Source organism: Protopterus annectens, chromosome 10.part0, assembly GCF_019279795.1.
Source record: "Protopterus annectens isolate FY-2018-M chromosome 10.part0, PAN1.0, whole genome shotgun sequence".
NCBI classification, from domain to species: Eukaryota; Metazoa; Chordata; order Ceratodontiformes; family Protopteridae; genus Protopterus; species Protopterus annectens.
Window position 1 is genome coordinate 1,418,575,661 of NC_056744.1, and position 24,916 is coordinate 1,418,600,576.

Below are 24,916 nucleotides of genomic sequence, written 5' to 3' on the forward strand. Positions count from 1 at the left end.
GACGGTCAGGAGATCTTTTTCTCCCTGTGCTTGGGCTGAGGATCACCTTTAGTTTTATCAGGCTTCTTAGGGGTTTGATCCCCAGCTACCGAGGAAGAAGATTTAGAAGGTAAGGGACCCCTCAGAATCGATTAATTTTTGTGATCAATCAAGGCCTGAGAATTGAAGGTGGCACAGATATCACAGTCAATATCCAAGTGAACTACTGCCTGTGCACATCAGAATTTGGGATCTTATGTCCACAGAAAAAAACACTTCTTAAAACTGAAAGGTTTCTCAGACATGATGCTTAGCAGAATTTTAAACAGCAAAAACCAAATACCAAAAAAAAAGAAAGAAAAAGGAAAGGGGTAAGGGAAATAAGAAAAAACTACCAAGAATGGTAGAGAAGAGTACTCGAGCAGTAGAAAGATAGCTAGAAAAATTAACTAAAAAAATGAGAGTTAGGAGAAAAACACAGAATATTATGGGAGGGAGGAAAGGGACTGGTAAAATATGAAAAAAGATCCAAGACTCACGTAAAAGCCAACAAGGAAAAAATTCTTAAAGTATATAACAACATTCGAGAGCTCACAATCCATGTCTGTACATAATGGCAGCAAACAAGATTTGGGGTAGGTTGATTGGGTATTAGGGGTAAACGGAGGAGTTCAAAAATTCTGGGATCCTACACTCTGGAAAAAGTGGCTGAAGCCATCAGTTAAGGAATGAATGAAAATGACATCAGATGCTGGTTTTCCCTTCTTCTCTATGGCTAGCAATAATTCAAATGCCAAACTACAGACTACCAGCAAGATACACTAACAATCTCAAGAACAAATTAACAGATATCAAAGGAAAGCATGGCCAGCAGCCTAATACAAGACAGTTTAGGGAGCGGGCAAGTAGTTGGGAAAGGAAACAAAGTAACAACAAGCACTATAGAAGAGTAACGATCCTTACATACTACATTTCAAAGAGAAAATTAGAAAAGAATGTACTTAGCTCTCCCACTTAGTCACTAAAAAAATTCCCTTTTAGCAATTGGACTATTTGAAGATTTAATATTCAGAATAGCAGCGTGATTTAGAGGAATCATCAGCAGGGGCTTGTGGGTAGGGAGAAGCTCAAGCTTGTAATGAGTTCTTTGCCATTATAAGAGGTTGCAAAAGCCACCAATCCTGACAAGACCTGAGAAACCTCCCTTTTCCCCTCTCATAAAAACACAATTTTAAGAAACTTTCTGAGAAAAGTGATACTTCTAGAAGGTCAAAAGTAAGAAACTTAAAGACACATTTCCCTGTGGGACGTACAAAATGTTCAAATACATGTAAGGCCTGCGTTTGGCACAAACACATAGGAAAGTGATAAGCATATAAAAGCAGAAACTGTTATGGCGTTTTAGCTGTTTATATTGCCAGTTACATAGACTGATGCCTTTATACAGGTAAAAGTGACTGGAAATAAGTCATAAAATGAAATAGCACACTTATGCAAGGAACAATCACAATGCACACTACCATATGAGCACTCTGCAAAGTGGGTTTTAAGAAATGTATACTTTTTCTGATAGATGGAGTGCACACAAATATGAAAGGTGGTAGCACTGAGAATTTAACAAATAGAACCCAACGCAATAACCACACCTGGATGTGCTGAAGTTGAATATACTGCTCGTACAACAAGGATGTAGATAATTGTTTATTCCTTCACGAACACAGAACACAAAAGTAGAAGGTTTAGCGCTTTCAACTGTACCACAGTCTTCCTCAGAACAGTTAATTATTGCACAATCTCCTTTTTATAGTCATCTACTAAATTAATTAGGTACATCATTGGGTTACAAAACCGCCAAAATCCTTAAAGGCATACATATCAATACAATACAATGATGCTAATAACAAACTGATCCTTCAAACTGTTGAAAATGTAAAAAATTATAAAAAGTTATAAAAGGTTGCAAAAAGTTATAAAAAGTGTGATACTATGATGTGTGTCCCTATACTAAACAACACTTATAATAGCATATTCTAATAAAAAATTGATATGTGAATATACTATACTCAATAGTCATATCTACACTATATTATAAATGTGTATATTTGAAATTTGTAAGATAGTCATAATGAAAAATAGTCATAATAAAATTGGTAGAATAGTCATAATAACAGTATGAATATATGTATTCTTGTGGACTTGGATTCATGTACTACATAAAGCAAAAAATGTGTAAATAAATATAAAAATGTAAAAAATGTTATACATAACACATGTCATCTTATGAAAGGGCTAAAAAAGGTTTTATGCTAATAAATTCATTTAAACCGGGTTTCCTGGTGGAATCAGTAAAGATTTGCCACCTACTTTCATACTGTGCCAACTGCATTTTCCAATTCCCTCCAAATGGTACACTGGTAACCTGATCAATAATTGTAAATAAGAAGCCATGGTCATTCCCTTTATCTAAGATATGTCTATACAAAGCGTTTTTAGTATCACTTTTCTGTATTTTATATTTGTGTTCATATATTCGCTTTTTCAGCTGTCTTTCAGTTTTTCCAATATAATGTGCATTGCATTTTTTACATACTGCTGCATAGACTACCTGTTTCGTGTTACAATTACCCGTCCTACATTTGATGATGGTATGGTTAATATCATCCAACTTAATGGTCTTAGCTTCATTAATGTACCTGCACTGTTGACATCTTCCACATTTAGATTTACCTTTAAATCTATCCCCTTCATCCTTTTTATAGCACACTCTTTCCAGTATATTTTTCATATTGGGGGCTGTCTTAAAAACACATTTAGGAAATTCTCCTAGTATTTGTTCTACATCCATTGTTGTTATTACTTCCCAATGCCTTTGCAAAATTTCTCTTATTAAATATGTGTTAGGTGTATACATCAATACACATACTCTTCCACTATATTCTTTCTCCAATGCTGTCTGTTTTTCCATTTTATAACACCCTAATAGTGGTAAGTACTTACAACCCCACTCATTCTGCACATATTTTATAACATCTTGGACCATATTTTCTGGATAGGCTCGACTTAGAAATAAATTTTCAATAAGCCTAAGCTCGGTCTCCATGATGTCCCTTGTAGATGACATCCTTGCAGCTCGAATGCATTGCCCTTTGATCACGTTTTTAAAGACGTGTGGGGGATGGTTACTGCTGTAATGAATATAGTCATTCGAAAATGTAGTTTTTCTGTACACTTTTGATATAAATCCTTCCTTGTCATGACTAAGCAATATATCTAAATATGGAATTTCCGTGTAACTAGATAAAGGGAATGACCATGGCTTCTTATTTACAATTATTGATCAGGTTACCAGTGTACCATTTGGAGGGAATTGGAAAATGCAGTTGGCACAGTATGAAAGTAGGTGGCAAATCTTTACTGATTCCACCAGGAAACCCGGTTTAAATAAATTTATTAGCATAAAACCTTTTTTAGCCCTTCCATAAGATGACATGTGTTATGTATAACATTTTTTACATTTTTATATTTATTTACACATTTTTTGCTTTATGTAGTACATGAATCCAAGTCCACAAGAATACATATATTCATATACTGTTATTATGACTATTCTACCAATTTTATTATGACTATTTTTCATTATGACTATCTTACAAATTTCAAATATACACATTTATAATGTAGTGTAGATAGATATGACTATTGAGTATAGTATATTCACATATCAATTTTTTTATTAGAATATGCTATTATAAGTGTTGTTTAGTATAGGGACACACATCATAGTATCACACTTTTTATAACTTTTTACAACCTTTTATAACTTTTTATAATTTTTTACATTTTCAACAGTTTGAAGGATCAGTTTGTTATTAGCATCATTGTATTGTATTGATATGTATGCCTTTAAGGATTTTGGCGGTTTTGTAACCCAATGATGTACCTAATTAATTTAGTAGATGACTATAAAAAGGAGATTGTGCAATAATTAACTGTTCTGAGGAAGACTGTGGTACAGTTGAAAGCGCTAAACCTTCTACTTTTGTGTTCTGTGTTCGTGAAGGAATAAACAATTATCTACATCCTTGTTGTACGAGCAGTATATTCAACTTCAGCACATCCAGGTGTGGTTATTGCATTGGGTTCTATTTGTTTTGTTCTGAGTTATTATCTGGATGGCCGAGCTGTTGGATAACCCTACTGCTTTATTGTCGAAGGATGAGTTTGCGGAGTTAAGAGCTGATGTCACGGCCCTTCAAGGTGAAGTGCACAGACTTTTAAATTTAGTCACTAGCTTAGTGACTACTAACGGAGAGAGAGCAGAGTCTCGCTGTTCAGTGGAGGCGTTGGATTCCAACGACACTGATGTACGCAAGTTAGGAGAAGCATCTGATGTAAGCAAGCACAAAGAAGGAAGGGCCCATGCGCGTACTTCAGCATCAAGACAGTATGGAGGCAACATACTGCATACACCGGATTGCGGCTTTCCTAAGGAATTAAGGGACATGGATGGTGTCTTTGATTTGAACAGTAACTCCAATTCTAATATAGATTTACCTGACACGCGTAAGGCGATCACTGATGTTGGGTTAGACTTATTTAATAATGATGAAGAACATTTTTCTAATGAATGCCCATGTAATACAATTAGAACATGATTTCACATTTGATTTTAGTTTTAGTAGGGCACGATTGGACAAACAATTTACAGGGGCACGTCCAAAGGAGTTACCACCAGTTAAGAAATATGGCAATGCCAAAACGAAGACTACCGTGGATACAAAAGGTACTGTTTCTCATACTGTTTCACATGTGGTATCGAGCCCTTGTAAATCCAAGTTTTATGTTAAACAAGGGAGAGCTGACTTTGAAAATAATGTAATGAATAACAAATGTAATGGAAAAGCATACAATGAAGAATGTTTGATGGAACAGTTTTTAGGGGATAGTCATGATTTTTTTGAAGTAGAAGTTGAAAATTTTAATGAGAAATGTAAAAGTACAGAATGTATATATACGTCTTTGAAAGAGTTAATTTATGACTTTGGCAAAAAACTTGTATCTTATAAGAATACTAAAATTGATTGTAGTTATTTGTCCAAATGTCTTAAACTAAAAATAGTACCCAAAGGCTTAAGATTTTTCAAGCTGCCATTGGGCATAGCATATGCATCTGATACAGTTAAGGATTTTAATGATTTGTTTGATGGATTTGGATTTGCATTTATGAAATTGTTAATTAAATATCAGGATGAAAAACTTATCAAATTGGCGGATGAATTAGAAAGTATGAATAATACTATTACTAGCCATAAGGATTATGAATTTTGGAAGGAGCTATATATGAAACAATATACTATTGCTGACAATAAAATATGTACTATAGTAGAGAGGAAAAATAGGAAAATGTCAAGAGATTTGGATTTATATAAGAATAATAGAGCATATGTTTGGCCTAATAATAGAGCTTCTGAAGATAACAAGAAGTATCAGGCCAAGAGAAAACAATCTAAAGGCTCTATTAGAGAGGAAAATTTTCAGGGAGGGAGATTTTTTCCAGTACGAAATCCCCACAAACAATGGTACAGGACCTAATTAAGGGTACAAGGGAACAGCCTTCCACTTCCCGGATATGTGTGGATTCTAGGTCAGATAATTTGCCCGTTTTATCTCACTTAACTAATTCCAAGGATAGTATTAATGAGGAGTTGGATCCCTTGGAAAATAGTTTAGCTATCCAAAGACCCAAAACAATTATATATGATGGGTTTAAAGTTTTTAATTACACAGAGATTGAGATAGATTCTGACTTTGCCAAACTTTTGAGCAAGGGAATGAAGTTTATTCCCATGGTTGGATGGAATCTAGTGGATAACATTAAGGAAATTAAGATGTATTGCAGAAGACTTAACTTAGCCTTACAATTCGATAAAAACGATTCAAAAGAAGTGAGAAACAAGGGTATAGCGGGTACAGATCTTGTAAAGAAAAGCACATACATTCCCGTGACTAATCCACAAGTACATAATTTCGAAAAATTGGTCTGTAATGACATTTATTGGACACATAATAATTTGAGGAAGAATAGGAATAACTTGACTAACTTAAATGATAATCTTTCACTATCTGAAAGACAATGTTTATCCAAGATTATGTGTAATAAAGATATAAGAATAATGAAGCCTGACAAGGGAGGTGGGGCAGTAATCTTTTATACTAACGAATATAATCAGGGTATTCACAACCTCCTTTATGAATCAGGCAACTATGAAAACATTTCTATCAATCAAATCAATATTGGACATAAGAGAATAGATTTGAGTATAGAAGAATATCTCATAGACAATAGGATATCTAATGACACTTATTCATTTTTGAAAACTGACTATCCAGTGTTGGCGAAGATGGTAGGAATCCCCAAAGTACACAAATCCCTTGACAATCCACCCTTCCGTCCCATCGTTTCAGGTTCTAGGTCCAAAACCTTTAATATTGGGAAGCTGATAGACAGATGGTTAAAAAACATTTACAACATTATTCCGCACATCATGAAGGATTCATGGAAATTTTTGGGAGAATTAACCAAGGATAAATGGAGCCCTAACTTAATATATCTTACCACTGATGTTGTTGATTAGTTTTCCAGCATCCCGAAAGATGAAGGTCTGGAATTTTTTGCCAGCAGTCTGAGAAAACATTCAGGATACTCTTGGGACTAGATATGTTTAATTTGGGATATGATGTCCCTGGTACTTGACCATAATTATATACTATTTCAGGGGGAATATTTCAGACAAACCAAGGGAGTGGCAATGGGAGCAGCCTGTGCTCCCATTTTTGCGAACATGGTTATGCTAGAATGAGAGTCTGAATATGTATTTAAAAGTGAATTTTTTTCTGATATAGTATATTATGCCAGATATTTGGATGACATATTTATTTTATGGAATGCATTCGTGGACAGATTACACAAATTTATGGAATTCCTTAATAACACTACAGAATTTTTGAAATTCACACACAATTATAGTTACACAGAAATTCCATATTTAGATATATTGCTTAGTCATGACGAGGAAGGCTTTATATCAAAAGTGTACAGAAAGACTACATTTTCGAATGACTATATTCATTACAGCAGTAACCATCCCCCACACGTCTTTAAAAACGTGATCAAAGGACAATGCATTCGAGCTGCAAGGATGTCATCTACAAGGGACATCATGGAGACCGAGCTTAGGCTTATTGAAAATTTATTTCTAAGTCGAGCCTATCCAGAAAATATGGTCCAAGATGTTATAAAATATGTGCAGAATGAGTGGGGTTGTAAGTACTTACCACTATTAGGGTGTTATAAAATGAAAAAACAGACCGCATTGGAGAAAGAATATAGTGGAAGAGTATGTGTATTGATGTATACACCTAACACATATTTAATAAGAGAAATTTTGCAAAGGCATTGGGAAGTAATAACAACAATGGATGTAGAACAAATACTAGGAGAATTTCCTAAATGTGTTTTTAAGACAGCCCCCAATATGAAAAATATACTGGAAAGAGTGTGCTATAAAAAGGATGAAGGGGATAGATTTAAAGGTAAATCTAAATGTGGAAGATGTCAACAGTGCAGGTACATTAATGAAGCTAAGACCATTAAGTTGGATGATATTAACCATACCATCATCAAATGTAGGACGGGTAATTGTAACACGAAACAGGTAGTCTATGCAGCAGTATGTAAAAAATGCAATGCACATTATATTGGAAAAACTGAAAGACAGCTGAAAAAGCGAATATATGAACACCAATATAAAATACAGAAAAGTGATACAAAAAACGCTTTGTATAGACATATCTTAGATAAAGGGAATGACCATGGCTTCTTATTTACAATTATTGATCAGGTTACCAGTGTACCATTTGGAGGGAATTGGAAAATGCAGTTGGCACAGTATGAAAGTAGGTGGCAAATCTTTACTGATTCCACCAGGAAACCCGGTTTAAATGAATTTATTAGCATAAAACCTTTTTTAGCCCTTTCATAAGATGACGTGTTATATATAACATTTTTTACATTTTTATATTTATTTACACATTTTTTGCTTTATGTAGTACATGAATCCAAGTCCACAAGAATACATATATTCATACTGTTATTATGACTATTCTACCAATTTTATTATGACTATTTTTCATTATGACTATCTTACAAATTTCAAATATACACATTTATAATATAGTGTAGATAGATATGACTATTGAGTATAGTATATTCACATATCAATTTTTTATTAGAATATGCTATTATAAGTGTTGTTTAGTATAGGGACACACATCATAGTATCACACTTTTTATAACTTTTTACAACCTTTTATAACTTTTTATAATTTTTTACATTTTCAACAGTTAGAAGGATCAGTTTGTTATTAGCATCATTGTAGTGTATTGATATGTATGCCTTTAAGGATTTTGGCGGTTTTGTAACCCAATGATGTACCTAATTACTTTAGTAGATGACTATAAAAAGGAGATTGTGCAATAATTAACTGTTCTGAGGAAGACTGTGGTACAGTTGAAAGCACTAAACCTTCTACTTTTGTGTTCTGTGTTCCTGAAGGAATAAACAATTATCTACATCCTTGTTGTACGAGCAGTATATTCAACTTCAGCACATCCAGGTGTGGTTATAGCACTGAGAATTTGTTGAACACAAAACAGATGGAATGGCAGTTATTTATGGGACTATTCCGCCCCCACAACTAAATGAATATTTAAGTATTAAGCATACCTCTCAAATTTCCAGATTTTTGCCGCATATTTTTTGTCAGTGCCTCATAGAGTATGTGGTTTTCAAGCAAATAATTGATGACAGAAGTCAATAAATGATGACAGACATTTCATTTTTAGACTTCCAAATTATTCAGAAAATATACACTAATGTAAAACCTTCTATCAATTTTCTAAGTTTACAAGAGCAACATTTAAAATGTTTTCCTTTTTTGGGCCTTTGGCCCTTCCCTACCCCATTCCTTCGCCCGTTACTTCTGGCTTTGTTCGAATTTCTTCTGCCAAGACGTTGAGAGATAGTGCATTAAGTCAATCCTCAGAGGGGAAGAATGCGAGATACAAAATTTATAACCCATGTATTTAGTCTTAGTGATACAGCTTTAATGGATGTCTAATACAAATGTTTCTTAACTGAAATTGTATTAGCTCTTTTAACTAAATATTAACAAAATAATGCAGCATGAAATAGCTGGTCATCTCATTTAGAAGCATTATGCTTTGGATATTTTTTTAGGGTCTATATTACAATGTCGAACTAACATAAGTTCGAACGCTGTAATATCAAACCCAAAAGTCCGAAACCCAAAAATAACGAAAACACAAGACAGCGATTTTTTCCCCAGGGAAAAAATCGCTATTCCATGACCAAAAAAAAAAATTCAACCTTAAACTTAAACTAAAGTGGGGGGGCTTCACCCCCACACACACACCCCTTACTTAAATATACCAACTCAGAGATCGCACCACAGTGGAGGAAATAGCAAAGCCCCAAAAACGGCCCACCGATTTTTTTCCCTGGGAAAAAAAATCGATGTGCCGTGGCTTCACTACTTTTGGATTTTGGACTTTTGGGTTCAATATTACAGTATTCAAACTTATACAAGTTCCACGTTTTAATATAGACCTTTTTTTTTTTTTTTTTTTTTTTTTTTTTACACAGCTATTTATGAAAGCCAGTGAATGTACACAGGTCTAAGTTGGCTGGTATAGTTTGTTCACAGGACTTTACTGGGATTATATTTAAATGTTAATAAAAAATGAAAAAAAATAATAAAGTTCCATTCAACTTCATAGGTAGTTAGAAGCACGTGGTCCAAGACCACTTAGGAGCCTGGCCCAATTCCTCAACTGCCCCAAAACAGTGCCGTAACAGCTCACAGCCTTAATCTCTGCACTGCCAGACTAATATAAAAATAAATCCTCATAACTATACATATGTTTACCAGGGCAGTGCATTGATTAATACTGACCACAGTCATTGAGTAGGCAAATGAAGAATGAGGGAATCAAACTCTGTACCACAAGAAGCAACCTATTAACAGATCACAGCCTTAATAATCTTCCCTGACTGCCACACTAAAAGCATACAACCCTGATGGGACTTGAACTCACAATGTTTTTCAATTGTAATGAGCAAACCACATAATTTGCAGACTAAGCTAAAGCAACAGCTCTTATGTTGCGGTTGTTTATGTATGTATGTATATGTATGCATATATATACATGTGTAAATGGGCTGCCTACAAGCATTGTCTAGTTAACAAATTTCTTCGGAGTTGCGCAGTAGGCAAATGGAGGCTGACGGATTCAAACATTAGACAATAAAAAGCTCTAAAGTACAGTTTTGTACCTACCATAAATGTAGATGTTTGAGTGTTCACACTGCTGCAGTCATCACACTTGGGTTATCTGCCATCAGGCGGTCCCGCATTCGGCCCGAGTTCCAAAGTCTTGGTCCGGCGTCGGCTGCTGTCACTTCTTCCCTGACATCAGTGCGACAGGGGTATAAAATAGGCAAGGCAGCCAACGACATTTTCTTCAGTTTTTCTTGCCCCAGATGTCAGGTGCCCCCAAATAGGAAGGCAATAAATACTCCTAAGTAAATTACATAAGTAGAAAACAATAGCTACAGCTGTAAGCAAATGCACCATATAGAAATACATCTTAGAGATTGTATAACCAGGGAGCTATAGATAAAACCCAGGTAAGAAGAGGGGAAGGTGGGAGGGTAACCTGGACTGCAGCAGTGTGAACACTCGAACATCTACATTTATGGTAGGTACAAAACTGTACTATGTTCATCGTGTTACACTGCTGCAGTCATCACACTTGGGTTGAATCCCAAAGCTAAGGCTGGGCGGTTAGTACTAAACAGGGTTTGGAGAAGCTAGTAGACCCTGCAAAACTGCAGTGACAAAGCCAGCTCTGTTTTTTGAGTATAGAGGTAAGTGGTAGTGCTTGGTGAAGGTGTGCACTGAACTCCAAGTTGCAGCTTCCAAAATATCCTTGGTTGGTACCCCTCTGAGGAATGCTGCTGATGTTGCTGTAGCCCTGGTGGAATGAGGCCTAATGTTACCAGGTACAGGCTTCCCATGGTGTGTGTAGCAGAAATGGATACAATGTCCTATCCATTTTGAAATGGTCTGTTTTGATATAGGCTTTCCTTGAGATCTTGCAGCACAGGATACAAAGAGCTGATCAGATTTTCTGAAAGCCTTTGTTTTATCCAAGTAGAAACGTAATTGCCTGTGAATGTCCAAAGAGTGTAGGAGCCTTTCCCCTTTATTCTGGGGGTTTGGGTAAATGAATGGTTTGGTTTAGACCCACACTGGATATTACCTTTGGCATAAAGGAAGGGTTAGTTCGTAAAGAGACTCTGTCTTGATGAAAAATTATGAAAGGCTTCACTGCCATTAGGGCCTGTAGCTCTGAGACTCTTCGCGCTGAACTTATTGCTAGCAGCAGGGCAGTTTTCCATGACAAAAATTGTAAATTGGCTGAAAAAGCTGGCTCGAAGGGAGGTAGTGTAAGTTTTTCCAAAACAAAATTGAGGTCCCAAGTTGGTGTTGGTGCTCTCCGGGGCGGTCTTATGTTCTTAGCCCCTCTGAGGTACTGTCTTAATAATGGTTGTGAAAAATTAGGAGGATCCGTGTTGTAATGAGCTGAAACAGCTGAAGCGTGGATCTTTATACATGAAAAGGAAAGGCCTTTGTGCAACATCTCAGTTAAATATTGCAGAATCTGAGGAATATTTGGGACAAAAGGATTTTGGCCTTTAGGCTGGTTCCAGCCGCAGAATCTTTTCCATTTGTCTGAGTAGGTTTTCCTGGTGCTGGGTCTCCTGGCCTCCAGAATGACATCCATAACAGCTGTAGAGAGAAGTGTTGACTGGTTGTTTAAATAATCTGCCATGCAGCCAGATTTAAAGTCTTGAGCTGGCTATGTAGAATCTGATTGTTTTGCTGAGTCAGCAGGTGAGGAATTTGAGGTAAAATCCATGGTGGGCCTTGAGTCATGTTCCTTAATATTGGATACCAGTGTTGGCGTGGCCAGTCTAGAGCAATGAGTATCATCTGTGGCCTCTCTAATCTGGCTTTTAGCAGCACCTTTGCCGGAAGAGGCAGTGGAGGAAAGGCATACACTGTTAGTGTTTTCCAACTGAATGAGAGGGTGTCCACTTTCCAAGCTAGTGTGTGGTATGTCCTTGTGCAAAACTTTCGCAGTTGGTAGTTTTGGGGGGAGGCAAACAGATCTATGTCTGGGCTCCCCCATTTTTGAGTTATCATTGTGAATACTTGTGGGTCTAGTTTCCACTCGTGAGGATCCATGATATTTCTGCTTAGTTCTTCTGCCAATGTATTTTTCTTTCCTGGCAGGAATTGTGCTTGTAGTTGAACTTGGTAGGTCAGTGCTGTGTTCCGCAAGGTCATTGCTTGCCTGCATAGGGGGTAGGAATGTGTGCCCCCTTGTTTGTATGCCCCCTTGTTTGTTTATGTACCACATCACTGTGGTGTTGTCTGTCTTTATTAGAAGTTGTCCTGGATGTAGGAGGTCCTTGAAAGCTCTTAGGGCATTTTGTACAGCTAGCATCTCTTTTTGATTGATGTGGAGATGCATTTGATCTGCAGACCATTTGCCCTGAATACACTGTCTTGCCATGTGTGGTCCCCAGGCGTAATCCGATGCATCTGTTGTTATTGTTTGCCTGGCTGTGGGCAAGGTGAAAGGCTGACCCTTGTTGAGGTGACATGCCTGAGCCCACCATAGAAACTCCTGTTGAAGGCAGGGAATGAGTGGTATTATTGTTTCCAAGCTGTGGCTGTGTTAAGTCCATACGCTTTTCAGGTACCATTATAATTTCCACATATGCAGTTTGGCATATGGTATTAGTAGTATGCAAGATGCCATGAATCCCAAGACCTGCAGAATTTTTCTTGCAGGGAGTTGGGTCTTTGTTGCCATAATTTTGAAGTATTGAGTCAGTTGTCCTTGCTTGTCTGGCATGAGATAAGCCATCTGGGCCGTTGTATTTAAGCTGGCACCCAGGAATATTATGTCATGTGAGGGCACTAGTTTTGACTTCTTTTCGTTTACTGTGTACCCTAGGCAACTTAGATTTTTTACAAACGCCAAATGATTTTAAAGAATGTTCTTGCTTTCTGCTTGAATAAGGCAGTCATCCAGATATGGATATATTTGGATTCCTCTTTGTCTGCAGTATGCAATTACTGGTGCCAAGCATTTTGTGAAGACCCTGGGTGCAGTAGATAAGCCAAAGGGCAGTGCAGAGAATTGGTAATGAGTTGTACCTGCTATAAATCGGAGGTATCTTCTGCAATTTTGTCTAATAGGGACATGCAGGTATATGCCTCCTTGAGGTCGAACGTTACTAGCCAAGCCTTCTTGCACAGCATGGGAAGAAGTTGCTGTAGTGTGAGCATCTTGAATTTGGGTACTTCCAGGTATGTGTTTAAAATTGAAAGGTCCAGAATGGGTCTCCAGGCTTTGCCCTTTCGGGGAACCAGAAAGAGTCTTGAGTAAAATCATTGTCCTTGTTCCTGTGTAGGAACCTGTTGAATGGCTCTCATGTCCATGAGTGCTGTAATTTGTTTTTTGAGCCTCTGCCCATTGATTTGATGGCAGGTTTGGCATTCCTTTTATCCTTGAGTTACAATATTTAGGACCCATTTGTCTTTTGTGATGATGTGCCAATTGTCTGCAAAAAGTGCAAGTTTTCCTCCCAAGGGAGCGGCCAAGAGTGATTTGCTTGGCAGTTTAAGTCATCGTGATTGTCTTCTGATAGTTGGAGACCTGTCTTCTCCTCCTTTCTGGGTTGTGGCACCCCATTGTCGTGGCTTGTAAGAGCCTTGTGGCTGACCTCTGCCCCTTGGGCGTCTGTATTTGCTCCTCTGTGGTCTGCCAGAAGTTGGAAAGGACCAGTTTTTGGTTGGCCAATTTCTGCTGAAACGAGGGGGATGAACCTGTAAAAAATCCTTGACTGTCTGCATAGATTTTGCCTTATCCTCCATTTTCTTTAAAACCTCTTCTGCTTTCATACCAAATAAAACATCCTACTGTAAGGGTGCATCCAATAACTTTGCTTTAACATGATCAGGTAAAGGTTGTTCTTTTAACCAAGCATGCCTACGAATGACAGACCCTGTTACAGCTGCTCTACAAGAAGTTTCCAATGAATCAAATCCACATTGCAAAGTATGTTTTCCCACTTGTTCTGCTGCATGCAACAAATCTTGCATTTCCTTGTAATCAGGCTGCTCTGTATGTGTGCTCATTTTTTTTGTTTTAATTGAGACATCAAATATTGTTGATATTTCAGCATGTGAAGCTGGCAATTTAAGGCCCTCATAGCTAGAGTAGCTGAGGTATATACTTTCTTTCCCCATCTGTCTAGTGCTCTAGAATCCCTTTCAGATGGTACTGGATTTTTAGCAATAGAGGCCTTAACCCCTTTGGGACCCTGGGAAATGGTTTCTGGGTCAGCAACAGGGCTTTTATATAGGAATTTATGTGAGTCAGGGACTCTGTAGTATCTGTCTGGTTTGGCTGGTGCAGGAGGTAATGAATCTCGGTTAAGGCTAGATTCTGAGTAAACATCATCCACAATGTCTAACACAGGTGGAATAACAAGGGGTCTGTACTGGGGTAGTAAGAGGAACTCTCGGAGCCTTTTCTTAGAATCAGAGTAATCCTGGCCTTCCCAGTGGAAATGTTCCCTCATGGTATGTAAAGTTTCCCCAAAACAGTAGTCTTCTGGGGGAGAAGCTGAAGGAATAGACTCTTCAGCATCAGAGTCTTCATAAGGGGAAAAAAAGTATTCCTGTTCCCCAGAAGAATATGAGGAAATGGAAACCTGGTCAGAGGAAGCATAGTCCTCCTCCTGTCTAGGCCTTTTGTCAGGTGGGGGATGGGAACCCCTGATTAGGGTAATCAAGTCTTCAGCCATCTTAAGCATCTGTTTCTTAGGCATGGGGCCTTGTACTGGAGACTGCTGTACAGGCTTCCTTACTTTTAAAAGAGTTTTCAGCTTTGCATAGGATTTAATAGAAAGTGTAGTTGGTCTGAAGACACCTTCAGCAACACACGGCCTTTCAACTGCACCGGAATCGCCTTCAGCCATGGAGACGGAAGGACCTAAAGATAAAGGCTCTGGAGGCCCTGCAATCTCCGCTTGTGAGTCGGATGCAGGCTGGGGTTCTAAATCAGCGGTCGTTAGGGGCTGCGTAGGCGCCTCACTTAAAACCGGAGAACCGGCGACTGGCCTAGCAGAGGCCTCAGTGTTTGGTTTGGGTCTCGGCTGCCTGTCCTTATCTTTGCGCTTTTTATGCATCCCGGTCATCGGTTGCTCAGATGGCATAGTATAATAAAATTTTCTACCAAAATAATGTCGGGCGAAATCAAACCGACGTTTAATAGTTCGTTTGTTAAACCTAGCACAAAACCGACAACCTGTGACGTTGTGGTCTGGGCCTAGGCAAGGGATACAATAAGAATGAAAATTCTTATGAGGTATTTGCTTCCCACAAGAAATGCAATTATTAACTTTTTCTGACATCGGTCTGAGACAAGAAAAGGTTCCCCAACGGGGTACTTAGCTTTATTGAAGACTTCGGTCTGAAATTTGATTTGAAAATCTCAAGACTCGGCCGACCGGCACTTGTGAACTGCTTCGGGCACCGCGCAGCAAGAAAGACTGAAGAAAATGGCGTCGGCTGCCTCTTTTATACCCCTGTCACACTGACGTCAGGGAAGAAGCGACAGCAGCCGACGCCGGACCAAGACTTTGGAACTCGGGCTGACTGCGGGACCGCCTGATGGCAGATAACCCATGATGGCAGATAACCCAAGTGTGATGAACCCAAGTGTGATGACTGCAGCAGTAACACGATGAACATCAGCTCTTATCCTTATTTCTCTGCATTAACTGCCAGTATACACATATTTTGTGTTTCATGCATTTTTCAAATTTATCTCTGATGTACAGTACTTGAAGACTTACATTTGTTATTATGCAAAGTAACATGAAAGCATTGGTGGTCCAATACCACATACTAACTCTTTAACCAACACATCTATTTAATTTATATGTTATACTTGTATGGCTTCTAACAAAATCAAGAGCAATAACTTTGTATACCTAACAAAAGCAATAACCGTAACTTATAGTAAACATTGCACACCTTCTAACAAAAGCAATAACATTTTCGATTTTCCATGACAGTATAATTCACCATCCCTTGTATTATACACTGCAAATGACTTTAATAAAAACATTATCTATCGTTAACAGTTGGAATATGGACAAGGCAAATAAAAATTCATTCATTTACTCATTAATCCAGTCTCAAAATATGACTGCTAGTCATATAAAGGTCTGTCACTCAATATATTTACAAATAAAGACATGAAATCCATGAAGAATGAAGTAATAAATAAAATGTTTTCTTGCTAGAAACTAATGTTCTTTGGACTTATTTTTTCTGTTACTCTTGGATTGTTTTTCATCTATGTATAAACAAGATAAAGAAAAAAAGGATACCTTTGTGAAGGTGGTTTTGGCACAGTCAGCAAATCTTTTATCTTTGGTCGCTTTCTCTTTCGAGGCTGTTTTTTGGATAATGGTAGTTTTGCTGGTAAATTGGCCATTTCCATTATACGTGCCACTCTTGGTATAAAAAGAATGAAAATACGTAAAAAATGAGGAGCAGACAATTTTTGGTAACTATGTCATTATGTAAATACAGAACAGCTGCATTGACATCAAGGATCACAACATTTAGTGCTAATTACCAACGTATCTAAAAAAATTAATTGCTAACGTTTACATAATATTGCATAACCACTTCAAAAGATGACATGTAGATTTTATGCTACTTTGCTACTTTGTAAAAAAAATAAAGTTGAATAAGTTACGTCCAAACTGTGCTTCTGTTTTCAAGTCAAATATTGTCTTCACATCAAGCAGTCATATGCAAATGTAAAAATATATGAGGAGAGATGACAGAGAAAAAAAAAGGTTGAATGCAATCAAGCCCCATTTATTTTGTGCAGCTAATACAGATTCTAACATTTGTCCCACTCTATTCCATCTCTTTCTCCACTGCAGAAAAAGACATTTCAATTCTAAAATTTAAAACCCCGATTGATAGGCTTGTTCATTCCATGTTATAACAAAAGAAAAACTCAGCAATCCTCTAGTGTTGCTGTTAATCTTGCCCTCCTACCCTCTATTTCCCTCCTTAAAGGATTAAAGATATGACATGCTAATATGGTTCATTTTGTAGTCCTAGTTTGATTGCCTCAGCCTCCATCTTCCTACTGTGTGACTGAGCAAGTCACTTACCCATTCAGTACTCCCTTTTTGAAACAGGGACTTCTGCTTACAGGATTTATCCAATGTTAGTATGTCAACCACAAGGTACAATAAAAATAAATGAAAATATTTTTTACCACACCCAAATTATTTTGCAACTTAAAAATCAAAATCAGTGTCCCACATTTTTGTTACAAAGTATAGCCTCAACCTTTCAGTCCTGCATACCCTTCACTATCTTGATAAATTTCCTCTGAAAATTCACAGTCACCACAATAAGAAGTACAATGGAATACGTGCTACAGTTTATCAGGAATCAGTTCCCTTTGTTGTACAATCTTGACCACTACCATTTTCAGAGTAATACTGAAATTAATCCTATCCTTCACACTTTCTTTTTTCTATTCAGTCATTCTAGAATTAGCATTGTTATTCAGTGTTAAATATCACTGCTTTACAATGCCACAGTTCAAGGTTCACTTTTGACTTCTGTTCAGTCTCTATGCATGCTCTACAAATGTCTGCTTGGATTTACTTTGGGCACTCTGGTTTCCTCTAACATCAGAACAACATGCGGGCTTACTGGCAACTTTATACTAACTGCATTTACCCTTGCACTTGTGGTCTGGTATATGGCTGAAAAGGGTCTAAAGATTGGTTCATGCATCCATTTCGGCAAATACGCAAAATTCCTAAAAAAGAAAATATCTCCTAGTCTCCTAATAAATGCTTTAAAGTTATAAATGGTAAAACCTTGCCCCAGCCCATCAAATCCTAATTGTCTACAGCCATTTGCAAAACATCTTTACGTCTTGCAGATTCCTTCACTTTTTCAACAATAGTACTCACCTTTGTGCTACCTACAAATACTTGTGTGAAAGAAAAATGCCAAACAACGAGAATAAGAGGCCCAAACTCCATACTACTCTTCCAAACATTTTACCATGCAACTACCCTCCCAAATACTTTAGCATTCCAGTTAACAAACCTAAATGCCTTCTACTTATCCAATTATGAATACAGCTCACACCTTAAGAACTCCTCCCAATACCACTCATCTCTATTGGCAGAATCCTATGAAGCATATTTTCAAAATGCCTTCTGTATAGGTTTGACACTAACAGCTGCAGTACGTAACCATTTTGAAAGGTTGCCACAATGAACACCAATTCCTATTACGTGGAGACTGAATGGCAAAAATTTTATTAAACAAAGTCCTCAACAGTGTATTATGAAACAAATGTACTTCTAAGTCACATTTGGTACAAAGCAGTGGAAACCTGCAGAAAGCAGTGTACCTCAAGATCATAAATACTACATGTTGCACATAGCTCACGGAGAAAATGGACAGAATTCACAATTATAAAGTGAATACAATACTTGACAGAAAAATGTGAGGTCACTGTTTTGTGAAGGTGACTACCTTGTAAGAAATCAGTAAATCAAGAGTGTGTGCACGGCCTGCCACAACAGCTAGTCCTCCTTAGCATGCCTGGATCCATAACAACCCAGGCTGTAAAAAGCAACAAGTTCAGATGTTTCCATATGAAACCAAACTTCTGACAATGAAAAAGGGGGAAGCTAGCTTCATCAAGATGCAGTTACAGGTGGGCAGAGGATAGCAGTTATAATTTCATAGAAGTGTCAAATTATGTAATCAGGGAGATTCACAGAAAAACTATGGACTAAAGGAATGTACATAGAAAAAAAAATACTAATGAAAGAAAAGATTTGAGTGTGATCAGAATAAAAATGTTATCATGTACATAGTGTAAGTGGACTGGAGAAGTTCAAAAGAATACTGGCCTGCAAATCAGGGAGGGGCAAAAATCACAAGAAGCATATATCATCTCTTCTGCCATAATGAACATCAGACGATCACACCAATAAGTGCACAGTTATGGAGCCCGTAAGAAATAAGGACATCAGGCTGTTTGAAGAGTGCAGAGAAAGGACACACACAAACAAACACGCACTCAAAAGAAAAAAGGGAGTACAGTGCCATACGGTGAGATAAGGGTGAGGTTAAGCAGGAAAGATGGGCTGTAAAACAGAATTCAGGTTTCAAGCCATATTAGGACAATTTAGTTTGACTAAATTATTTTTTTTGTTGAAGAACATCTACCTGTACTGTGAATGAATGCAGATATAGTTGATGAAATGAAAGTCTAACAGCCTTAAAAAGGATAAAAGATGGGAAGGGGAAAAGGAATGGGAGGACCAAAATGAGTTTAATTTGAGAGTTTATAAAACGAATGTGCTTACAGTACTGTTTAATTATCCTTATGCTATGCAGTATATTTTCTTCTTGTTTCTTTTGGATTGTCTTTTAGAAAGCAAAGTGCAAGGGCTGCCATATTCTGTACTGTAGTAAAATATTGAAATGCCTATCTTTTCTTTCACATACACAACAAATGGGTCCTATTTGGTTGTGTAATACAGCTAACAAAAATGGATGATATTAGCTTAACATAATGAAAGATCTGTAAGAAATATAATTCATCTTTGCTATCAAAACTATATGCAACACGCACTAGACTGTTTAGCATCTAAAGCTTTTTTAGGCTGCTTGGCTCCCTCTCCAACCCGCCATCATGCATCTTTCTGCCCTTCTTTCATGACTTTCAGGAGAAATGTGAATACTTGCATTCAGCACAAAAGGAGTGAGTAAACAGCACAGCAAAAGAAACAGCAGATGCCTGTTCATCTCAGGTTAATAGGGATGGTAGGGATGGAATGTGTTACAAAAGAACATACTAATCTTAGAGAAGTATCTGTCAGTGTGATTAGCACATAAATGCTCTAGCTGATAAGTGGAACAGGTTTGGTAACCATTAGGACAGAGCTCCTAGTTGGTCTTCCTGGGTGTCCATAGTCATAAGAATATTCCTTTGATAATGGCTGCTATAAAGAATTATCTTGCTCTACAACTAGTGCCCAATAGTCTTTAGCAAACTTATTTAGTGAATACCAGATGGCCTACATGCATGAGTGGGGATTGCTGTGAAACTGCATAAATATACTGCAGATGTGGCAATATTTCTGCAGGAATGGGCTTCTTAAGAGCTTCCCCTATTTTCAATACAATTTTATGCAGACTGCAAAAAGTACTGGTGATTGTTATTTTGGATACTTTATTCCTTTTTTGGGGAGGGGGGTGTTATAGGGACATTCATAGACAGCTGTGTCTAACTTAACAAAAAGAAAAATTAGACACTCTTTCAGAAGAACAGCATTATACTAAAAGTAAAAACGCAGCTGTCTATGAACATCCATACAGTAAAACATTTATTCACATTAACTGAAAGAATATGAAACTAATACCGGCAGGCTGCTGGGCTAGTTTCAGTTTCATAAATAACACAGTTTATAAGAAACAGAGAGCCCACGAACGAACCATAATCAATACTGTACCTCATAGATCACCTCCTATGTCCAAGGACAGCAGACTCAGTGGCCACTTTAGACACAGAGGAGGAATTACTTCTGTGAATAAACATCTTCTTAAGGAAGACTAAAAACAGAGGCATGATTGATAAAGCTTGCAATTCTGAGATCTTCCTTGCTGAAACAAAACTGTAGATCACTTGTGGCTGCCATTTCAATTGGTATCTTGATGAATTTATCTAATATGAAGTATTTGTCCCAGGGCAGAGCAAGGCCTCTGATTGCATCCCGCAGATAAAAGTTATCTTTGAGTTAAGTCTTGCTGACCTCCAGGGAAACAAGTGATTTAGAACATGGACCAGAATGTGTGTTTGAGATGGTCACCAGTGTACCATGATGAAGGAACTGCTGAGATCTCTTTATATATACGAGCTAGATTTTTTCCCTGCACCCATACAAAGAAATGCACCCTTGTCAGTGTGTCTACGTAATACATCTTCCTGTTATCGGAGGACATCGATGACCTTTTGCAGTGCAGTGGGTCGCAGGCTATTGTGGAACTGAAAAATGTTAATACATTAAAAGCAATTAGGATCAGTTGAGGTTTGCCGGAGGAGTGAGGCAGCAACTTTTTCGAATGGAATACACCACAATGGGCCATCAGGCAAGAAAGAAGCAGCAGTATGAACCAAGTTTGACAGGGCCAAAAGGGAGCAATGACGGTTACTTTGGCATGGCATGCTCTGGTTTTCTATATGATGCTTGGCATCAGTGGTACTGGTGCAAATGAATATAGGAGATAATATGGTGGTTTATACTTCACTAGCTCATATCATGCTAATTCTTGTTGTGGTTCTTGTTGGGAAGTAAATGCTGGTTGTTGAATCCTATGCAAGATATAACTTGTATACCACAGACTACTGCAATAGTGATAAATGTGAAAAACATAGCATGAATACCACTTCCCTAGGTGAGCAGCTAAACACATACAGTCTTAACTGCTAAGTTCTATGATGACTATAGTGCAGCTGTGCAAGTTGAACTTACAATGACAGTAGATGTTTGAATGCTCACTGTTGCAGTAGCCTTAGCTATATGGGTATAGAACCACAACTAACTATATTTGGGTGATGCAAGGAGAAGGGTCTAAAAACACCTGGAGAATGATCCTAACAAAGCTTCAACTATACAGAGAGAAGCAATCAAGCTCTGGAGAAGTATGTACACAGGACCAAGCAGCAGGCCCTGGTAGAGTGGACTTTGACCCTGATTGGAATATTGCTATGGTGAGTATAACACAATGTAATAGCCTTAGACCATCATTTGGAAATAGTCCGTTTTGACAGAGGCTGTCCCTTCCAAAGATCTGAAAGATTTTGTACTGTCAAGTGTTGTCTGTGGAAGTCTGTTGTTTCACCCAAATTTTTATGCTCAGGAAAGAAAATGGGCAGATGAATAGTTTGGCTTATAGTAAACTCTAATATCACTTTAGGCATAGAAGAAGCATTGGTTTCAAAGAAACCCTGTCCCTGTAGAAAATGAGATAGGGTTGACTCACCATAAGAGTTTGCAACTCAGACACCCTTCTTGCAGAGATCATAGCAATACAAAAAACTGTTTTCCATGTTAGGAACCTCAAGTCAGAGAGAGTAGCTAGTTCAAAAGGAGCGTTAGCTTCTCTAACACAAGATTAAGATCCCAAAGAGGGGTCACCGGTTTTCTAGGAGGCCTCTCATGCAAAACCCCCTTCAAGAAGATCTTGACATGAGACCTCACTGAAAGAAGAGGATCCATGGACAGACATGCTGAAATGGCCAACAAATGGACCTTAATAGAGGAATAAGAAAGACAATAAGATACTAACTCATACAAATATTGCAAAACCAGAAAAAAACTAGCCCTGAATGAATGCTGTTGTCGGCACCAACTAAAAAACTTTTCTATTTGCTAATATATGGCTTTCTAGCAGTAAGCTTTCTTGCCTCCATTAGTACCTGCTGCACATCCTCAGAAAACAGGTGACTAAAAGTAATTGGGACCCTATCATCCAGGAAGTCATGTTGGAGTGCATCAACAAACCCTAGACTTATGCGAGTATATCCAGTCTGTGTGTAAGCTTGTGGTAATTGCACCTGGCCATTTCCAAAAGAAGGTAGAACCACCACAGTTCCCCTGGACCAGAAGGGAGTCACCACAAAAATCTTGAGGGATTCCTTCTGAATTTTCAGAAGTACACTGGATATTAGTGGAATGAGTAGAAAAGCATACAGGAGCATTCTTGCCCAAAGAAAAGAAAAGTTATCTCTTTTCTAGGCCTTCTTGCATGGAACTGATTGATCAGAGAGGAGACAAAGAGGTCTACTTGAGGACTTCACCACAGATGTATCAAATTTTGAAGACTCCCCAGATCTACTTTCCATTCATGAGGGTCTTGCCATTGTCCTGCTCAGCCATCTACTACACAGTTTTACTCTGACAGAATGTAGGGTGCCTGCAGAGCAAGATTGCACTGTAAAGCTATATCCCAAGATAACATGGCTAGTCTGCAAAGGGGATACGAGCTAGTTCCACCTTTTTGTACCGCATGACTTAGTATTGTCTGTAACCACTTGAAGAGGTCTGAGGGACCAAAGATAGTTAAAGTTGAGTGCTGTGATCAGGGTAAGCACCTCCTTAATATTTCTGTGCTTGTGTCTGTCCTTGGTATCTCACACCCCCTGCACTTGTCCCTCCTGAAACTGCTCTCCAAGAAAAGTCAGAAGAGTCTGTAGTAATTAACTGCTTTGGAGCAGCAAGGGAGAAGGGGAAACCTGGAATGAAGGTTATCTGTTGTCTCCACAAAAAGATTTAATTTCTGTCAAACCCCAGGACTGGAATCTGAAAAGACAGAGAGTGTTGATGCTAAGACCAAAGAGATTTCCGATATCACTGTATCTTTCTCATGAGGAATCTTGCCAGGGTATTACGAGCTCATAGATGCCATGAGACCCAAAATCCTGAGGTATTCCCTTCCTGTGGAAGAAAAGCTCTTTGAACTGTGGTGTCTAGCTGACACCCCAGGAACACAATCCTGTTTGTGTGTGTCAAGGAAGGTTTTTGAATGTTCTCCTGGAGTCTCAGTTTGTGCAAGAGATTTCTCATCCAAATGAGAGAGAGAGAGAGAGAGAGAGAGAGATACAAGACACCTTGAAAAAGACTCTGCAAAGATAAGCAAGTCATCTAAATATTAAAAAATATGGATACACTGTTGCCTGTGACAAGCTATAATTAGAGCTAGACACTTTGTGAACACTATTGCTGTGGTGGATAATCCAAAGGGTAAGGCAGAGAACTGATCATGTGATCTAGACACACAAAACCTTAAGAAACATCTGAAGTCTGGATGAATAGGGATGTGATAAGTATTTTTTGTGTCTAATGTTACCAGGTAGTAGTAATGGGTTGTGAAGTGACAACATTTTGAATTTAGCCACTATCACAAACAGATATAGGAAAGAAAGATCCAGAACTGGTCTCCACGCATTTTCTTTCTTGGCGCTAGGTACGTCCCTGAATAAAACTCTTCCCCACCTGGAAGGGAGGAACTGATTCTATCACTCCTTCGTAAAGCACAGATTCATACACTGTTACTAGGCTAATGGCCCAGGGGGCCTTCCTAAGCCTAGTCAACTTTGTCTGAAATAATAATTATGTCTTGTATCCAAAAAGGACATAGCCACACATTTATAAGCTACTTTCTGTCCATAAGGGACATGGGCGTCAGGCACAGTATAATTTTTTTTGTGATGAAGCACAGGTGGAAACAAAACAGACTATCTGCAGGATGAGGAATGGCCCACTGGAAAGGAAGAATTTCGCCCCACTGCCATTTGTAACCTTGATAAATGGTACAATCTGTTGTCAAAGAGAAAAATGGAGATTTAGACTTTCTGAAAAAAAGGGGCCAGGATGTGAGGGGATCACAAGGTCTATTGAATAGTCATTCAGGCTTGTTGGACTGTCCTTGGTTTTGGAACATTGCAGACTTCTTTTTGGAGTCTCCTTACTATTTCTTCTTATATGTCTGTTTACCTGAATTCTGTTGAGAATGTTTATTCTGTTTTATGCCAAAACTGGATGAGGAGAAAGAAAATCCCTTGGACAATTTGTAAAAG

The 24,916-nt window shown here is 38.0% G+C and overlaps 1 protein-coding gene across 3 annotated transcripts in view; it reads right to left on the bottom strand.

Annotated features, from left to right (window-relative positions):
* Nucleotides 1-24,916, bottom strand: part of RNPC3 (RNA binding region (RNP1, RRM) containing 3) — an 864,050-nt gene that overhangs the window by 335,688 nt on the left and 503,446 nt on the right. For all 3 annotated transcript variants that reach the window (XM_044086040.1, XM_044086039.1, XM_044086041.1), the window contains exon 8: nt 16,602-16,727. In XM_044086040.1, coding sequence (XP_043941975.1) covers nt 16,602-16,727 — 126 coding nt within the window. The remainder of the gene's footprint in view (nt 1-16,601; nt 16,728-24,916) is intronic.